The sequence below is a fragment of the Oryx dammah genome, unplaced genomic scaffold (assembly GCF_014754425.2).
Source record: "Oryx dammah isolate SB20612 unplaced genomic scaffold, SCBI_Odam_1.1 HiC_scaffold_23, whole genome shotgun sequence".
Taxonomy (NCBI): domain Eukaryota; kingdom Metazoa; phylum Chordata; class Mammalia; order Artiodactyla; family Bovidae; genus Oryx; species Oryx dammah.
The window spans coordinates 8,879,039-8,885,632 of NW_024070207.1; the positions used below are offsets into that span (position 1 = coordinate 8,879,039).

The window sequence follows — 6,594 nt, forward strand, 5'->3', positions numbered from 1 at the left end:
AAGGCCCACTTGACTTCACATTCCAGGATGTCTGGCTCTAGGTGAGCGATCACAGCATCATGGTTATCTGGGTTGTGAAGACCTTTTTTTGTATAGCTCTTCTGTGTATTTTTGCCACCTTTTGTTAATATCTTCTGCTTCTGTTAGGTCCATACCATTTCTGTCCTTTATTGAGCCCATCTTTGCATGAAATGTTGCCTTGGTATCTCTAATTTTCTTGAAGAGATCTCTAGTCTTTCCCATTCTCTTCTTTTCCTCTATTTCTTTGCATTGATCACTGAGAAAGGCTTTCTTATCTTTCCTTGCTATTCTTTGGAACCTTGCATTCAAATGGGTATATCTTTCCTTTTCTCCTTTGCCTTTTGCTTCTCTTCTTAGCTATTTGTAAACATCATAGTTTATTCAAATGAGCCCTGCACTTAATTAAAAATTACCTCTGGGTATTTTAGGTTTTGTCTGTTGCTTTTTTGGTTGCTCTTGTGAATGGTGTCTTTTTCTCTGAATAGGTTATTGTTGATACCTAAAGAAGCTACTGATTATGTTAACTTTGTAGTTTTACTTTACTGAACTGTCTTCTTAGTTCTAATAGCCTTTTCAGTTTCATGTATTTCTCATTCCTCTTTTAATTGTTTGGGGTTCTTATGGGTAGAAGGGGAAGGAGTGAGAAGAAAAGGGGCCAGTTCATTTTACCCTCATTGGTTGTAATTACTACCAAATTATTACTGGGTTGAAAAGTAAATTGCAAAACCTTGAGATGCCTAATAAATCGGAGTGCCCAAGCATTTGTCTAATGAATTGTAATGATTCTTGGAATTTGTCTTTCAGCGAGAAGCTCTTCCTGCAGATAGCTGAGATCATGGCCTCAGATGGCTGGAAGGATGTAGGTTATGAGTACATCTGCATTGATGACTGTTGGATGGCTCCGGAAAGAGATTCAAAAGGCAGACTTCAGGCAGACCCTAAACGCTTTCCTGGTGGGATCCGCCACCTAGCTGATTATGTGAGTGTATGGGTAATTCTCTTTTTCGTTCAGGTGACTATAAGCATTTCTGTACATAATCTTGCTCAAAACACTTGGAAAGTAAAATAGCTGTTACTATCCAAATTGTAAGGCTTGTTGGGTGGAATTTTCATTCCATCAGCAGATCTGTGTTTCACAATAGTTCTTGAGGCCCATCTTGGAGAAGTTCTCTTTTTGCTGAAACCACTGAATTCTCTAGGAGAAAAAGGGAACTTGGTTCTTGACATGCGTGCATATATTTCCATATAAATTTTGAGCAGTTATCACAATTGTACTATAGACTACAACTTTAGAAGATAGAAGGAATATGTTCTAGAGATTGTTAAAGCATAATGGAGCCAAACACTAGTTAAAGGCAGTGAAGACAGATACTGAGTACAATTCAGTACTGTTGTAATAGGGGAAAGAGCCAAGTTCAATCCAAAATACACCAAAGATGAGTGGGGTTATAAATAGCCAGATTGTGGGGGTCGGTGGATGAACAATTACTAAGAGGAGATATCAGGAGGAGGGGAAGCAAGCCAAGGACTTAGACATCAAGGCTGGGGCGTAAGGAATTTGATCAGATATTAAAAGGTGGAGGGGGGAGGGTGACTTTGCAGGATTCTTACTAAAACCAGACAGGGTAAGCTAAGGTAGAGGCCTACTTGAGAGGGGGTTTAGAGGTGCCTAAGGTTCAGTCAAGGAAAGAGTCTTTGTCCAGATAAATCTATCATTGCCCTGAAAATGTAACTTTTAGCATCCCATCAAATGAAGATCAGAGCAACTGACAGCTTTCACATCAGTTCTATGCTATTGTTACATGTAGAGTTTGAACTCAGCAGAACTGAGGTCTTTGCTCTTTATCTCCTGACAAACTAATCTGGATAATTTTATGGGCTGGGGGGGCAGGGGAAAGCCCCCCCAGTATCTACCTGGTGAAGTATACTGGTCTCTGCGTCCAGCCTGAAATAGTTCTCTATTTCATGATTGCCCTTCTAGCGAGGTGACTCTTTTCTCTCATTTCAGGTTCATAGCAAAGGACTGAAGCTAGGGATTTATGCAGATGTTGGAAATAAAACCTGCGCAGGCTTCCCTGGGAGTTTTGGATACTATGATATTGATGCCCAGACCTTCGCTGACTGGGGAGTAGATCTGCTAAAATTTGATGGTTGTTACTGTGACAGTATACAACATTTGGCAGAGGGTACGTTTCATCCACAAGATTTAGCCAAGAGCAAAAGGCAGAACTTTGAGGACAAGGTAGCTAAGCATCCAAAGAACTACTCCTCACTTTGGAAATATCCAGTCATGATACTGGAAATAATGATTCTCTGTGTGCCAGAGTTCCTGCCTCTTCTTTCAGTTTGTCCATCATTCATGCATGCAAAAGCCACATGTGCCTAACCACAGCTAATGCCGTGAACTTTCATGTAAGAGAGCTCTGAGTTGACTCCAGATAATTGTTAACTCTCTGTCCATCACTGGGAAAAGAGTCCCAGATGTCAAACAGTCACAGAGAGAACATCTTCCTTCCTGCCCTTCTTCAATATAGCCACCATCCTGCACTCTCTCCTCAGAACAATCCCAGCAGTCTGGGTGGTACTATGCACAGTGTAAGCACAGAACAGTCGCCTCTCTGTGCTGCTGGTTTAAAATAGAAATGTGGCCCTTCCAGGCAGCTTCTATTAAAAAGATACAGTCCCAGCTGGAAACCCCTTTCTTTATTTTACACATTGTTTTCTTATACAGGTTATAAGCAAATGTCCTTGGCCCTGAACAGGACTGGCAGAAGCATTGTGTACTCCTGTGAGTGGCCCCTTTATATGCGGCCCATCTTTAAGGTGAGCTAGTGAGCTCAGAATCCAATAGAGCCTTGCTGGTAGATTTTCAGAACTCAAGAGCCAAGGAGATGAAGGTCCCTGTCAAAGTCCAGCCTTACTTAACAGTCTCATCCTGCCGTTCCTCCCAGGATCTATCTGCTTCTCACCATGCCCACTGCTGTAACTGGAGACTAAGCCACCATCAGCTGAGAAGCCAGTCACCTTTGACTCTTCCTTTTTGTCTCATGGTTCACAACCTATCTGCAACAATCCTGTTAGTACTGCCTACAAAATATATCCCGAATCAGCCCACTTCATTATCATGTTAACCTATTCAGTTTCCTTCTATGAGCTTAACACTATATGGAATTATTTGTTGATGTACCTATTGTCTGTCTCCTCCATTAAACTGTAAGCTTCAGGAGGGCAGGGACCTTTTCTGACTTTATCAGTGTATCCCTACCTTATGGTAAGTGTTGAATAATTACTTATAGAATGAATGCCTGTTACCTCCTAATCTCTGCAAAATTCTCTAACCTCTTTCTAAACACCTTAAACCTCAGATAGCCCACCTGCCTATCTACAAACTTTTATTTCTAATTAAACATAACAAATTATATGCCTGGGATTCAAATTGCCTTATCATCTGCTGGCTGAGTCCTGTGTAATTTGGAACTTTTACTTATTAAGATTATTTTAGTTATTTTTTAATTGAAGTATAGTTGATTTATAGTATCATATTAGGAAATCACTGTATTTGCTTCTGATTATAAAAGTAATACATGTGCATTTTGGAAAAGTTTGACTGTGAAGTATAGAAAAAATTAAAATCCTCCATAATCCCAATACAGTAGTCCCCCCATCCCACAATTTTTGTTTTTCATGGCTTTGGTTACCAAAGGTCAACCACAATCCAAAATATTAAATGGAAAATTCCAGAAACAAACAATTTATAAGTTTTAAGTTCACACCACGTTCTGAGTATTGTGATAAAATCTTATGCCATCTCACTCTATCCTGCCTGGGACATGAATCATCCTTTTTGTCCAGCATATGCATGCTGTGTACACTACCCACCCATTGGTACCTGTATAGGGAAAAAAAGGTAAGTACATACAATACCACTCGGAGTCTTAGAATGCATCCCCCACACATAAGGGGGGACTGCTGCACCTAGTTGCTGTTTGCTAAATTTCCAGCAAAAACAGTGTTAAAACCATTTTAAGTTATATAGCCTACTTCTGAAGCAAACGTCTTACAATGAAATTCCATTATATTAATGATAAGGATTTAGCTCTCCTCATAGAGACCTTTATCGGGCTTCCCTGGTGGCTCAGACGGTAAAGCATCTGCCCGCAATGCGGCAGACCCGGGTTCAATTTCTGGCTCGGGAAGATCCCCTGGAGAAAGAAATGGCAATCCACTCCAGCAATCTTGCCTAGAAAATCCCATGGACAGAGGAGCCTGATAGGCTACAGTCCATGGGGGGCAAAGAGTCGCATACGACTGAACGACCACTTTCACTTTTACTTTTCATAGAGACCTTTAATCTGTAAACTAAGAAGGCTACAAGTGCCTTTTTAAAACATGATTGTTTTCCTATCACAAGAATGTTAGTAGAAAGTAAACAGAAGAGTTCTCTCTGTTTTCACAGCCCAATTACACAGAAATCCGAGAGTACTGCAATCACTGGAGAAATTTTGCTGACATTTATGATTCTTGGGAAAGTATAAGGAATACCTTGGACTGGACATCTTCTAACCAGAAGATAATTGTTCCTGTTGCAGGACCAGGAGGTTGGAATGACCCAGATATGGTAAGAACCTGAGCCCTCTGCTTCAAGCTCTTGAAGTAGACCTGTTTCCTTCCTACTTGACACCCAGGATAAATCAGAAGGGAGAAGTTCCTGGGAGGAGGCTTTATGTGAGACTAATCAGAGCAGGATGCCCTAGAAGGTGACTTGACTCTATGTCTAGGTAACTAGACAGAATGTTTTATCTCCCTTGAATTCTTACTTCATTCTTTGTCCCAGTTGGTGATTGGCAACTTTGGCCTCAGCCGGGATCAGCAAATAACTCAGATGGCCCTCTGGGCTATCATGGCGGCTCCGTTACTTATGTCCAATGATCTCCGAAGTATCAGCCCTGAAGCCAAAGCCCTTCTTCAGGATAAGGATGTAATTGCCATCAACCAGGACCGCTTAGGCAAGCAGGGATACCAGCTTAGAAAGGTATAGTAAATAATGTTCTATGGGAGAAAATAGGAATTGGCCAGGAACATCTTCTCTTGCCTTATCATTTACAATTCATCCAAATGTTTATTTGGGGTGTGTATTTTACGATGGGTTAATACTCAAGTACCAAGTTTGTCTTGGACTGAAACCTGTTATTTTATGGAGGATATGCACTGATCTTTTAAGAAGGCATTTTTTAATCTTGATATCATAGTTCGTGATGAGGCTCCTTTGTGCTACTTTTCTCTAGAAGTGCTTGATAATTCTAAGACATAATGTCACAAATAATATGGCAGCTTATCGCTAGTTACCAAACTATCACACCTCTTTTTCTGGCTTGTTTTTCAGGAGGACAGCTTTGAGATATGGGAACGCCCTCTCTTGAACTTAGCATGGGCTGTGGCTATAGTAAACCTGAAGGAGATTGGTGGACCTCGTTCTTACACCATCACTCTTACTTCCTTGGGTCGAGGACTGGCCTGTAATCCCAACTGCCTGATCACAGAGCTCCTGCCTGAGAAGAGGAAGCTTGGGTTTTATGAATGGACTTCAAGTTTAAAAACTCAAATAAATCCCACAGGCACTGTTTTGCTTAGGCTAGAAAGAACAAGCTCAGCTCAGTTCAGTTACTCAGATGTGTCTGACTCTTTGTGACCCCATGGACTGCAGCATGCCAGGCTTCTCTGTTCATCACCAACTCCAGGAGTTTACTCAAACTCATGTCTATTGAGTGGGTGATGCCATCCAATCATCTCATCCTCTGTTGTCCCCTTCTCCTCTCACCTTCAATCCTTCCCAGCATCACGGTCTTTTCCAATGAATCAGCTCTTCGCATCAGGTGCCCAAAGTATTGGAGCTTCAGCATTAGTCTTTCCAATGAATATTCAGGACTGATCTCCTTTAGGATGGACTGGTTGGATCTCCTTGCAGTCCAAGGGACTCTCAAGAGTCTTCTCCAACCCCACAGTTCAAAAGCATTAATTCTTCAGCGCTCAGCTTTCTTTATAGTCCAACTCTCACATCCATACATGACTACTGGAAAAAACATAGCTTTGACTAGACTTCGTTGGCAAAGTAATATCTCTGCTTTTTAATATGCTGTCTAGGTTGGTCATAGCTTTTCTTCCAGAGCAAGTGTCTTTTAATTCATGGCTGCAGTCACCATCTGCAGTGATTCTGGAGCCCCCAAAAATAAAGTCTGTTACTGTTTCCATTGTTTCCCCATCTATTTGCCATGAGGTGATGGGATCAGATGCCGTCTTAGTTTTCTGAATGTTGAGCTTTAAGCAAACTTTTTCACTCTCATCTTCATCTGGGGGCTCTTCAGGTTTTCTTTGCTTTCTGCCATAAGGGTGGTGTCATCTGCATATCTGAGGTTATTGATATTTCTCCCAGCAATCTTGATTCCAGCTTATGCTTCATCCAGCCCAGCATTTCACATGATGTACTCTGCATATAAGTTAAATAAGCAAGGTGACAACATACAGCCTTGACGTACTCCTTTCCCGATTTGGGACCAGTCTGTTGTTCCATGTCTA

General features: G+C 41.3%; 1 protein-coding gene across 1 annotated transcript in view; it reads left to right on the plus strand.

Annotated features, from left to right (window-relative positions):
* GLA (galactosidase alpha) overlaps positions 1-6,252 on the plus strand; it is an 11,805-nt gene extending 5,553 nt beyond the window's left edge. The window contains exons 2-7 of the mRNA XM_040264949.1: positions 826-1,000; positions 2,030-2,207; positions 2,753-2,844; positions 4,478-4,639; positions 4,856-5,053; positions 5,405-6,252. Of these exons, the coding sequence (XP_040120883.1) occupies positions 826-1,000; positions 2,030-2,207; positions 2,753-2,844; positions 4,478-4,639; positions 4,856-5,053; positions 5,405-5,710 (1,111 nt within the window). The 3' untranslated portion in view covers positions 5,711-6,252. The remainder of the gene's footprint in view (positions 1-825; positions 1,001-2,029; positions 2,208-2,752; positions 2,845-4,477; positions 4,640-4,855; positions 5,054-5,404) is intronic.
* The last annotated feature ends 342 nt before the right edge of the window (positions 6,253-6,594 follow it).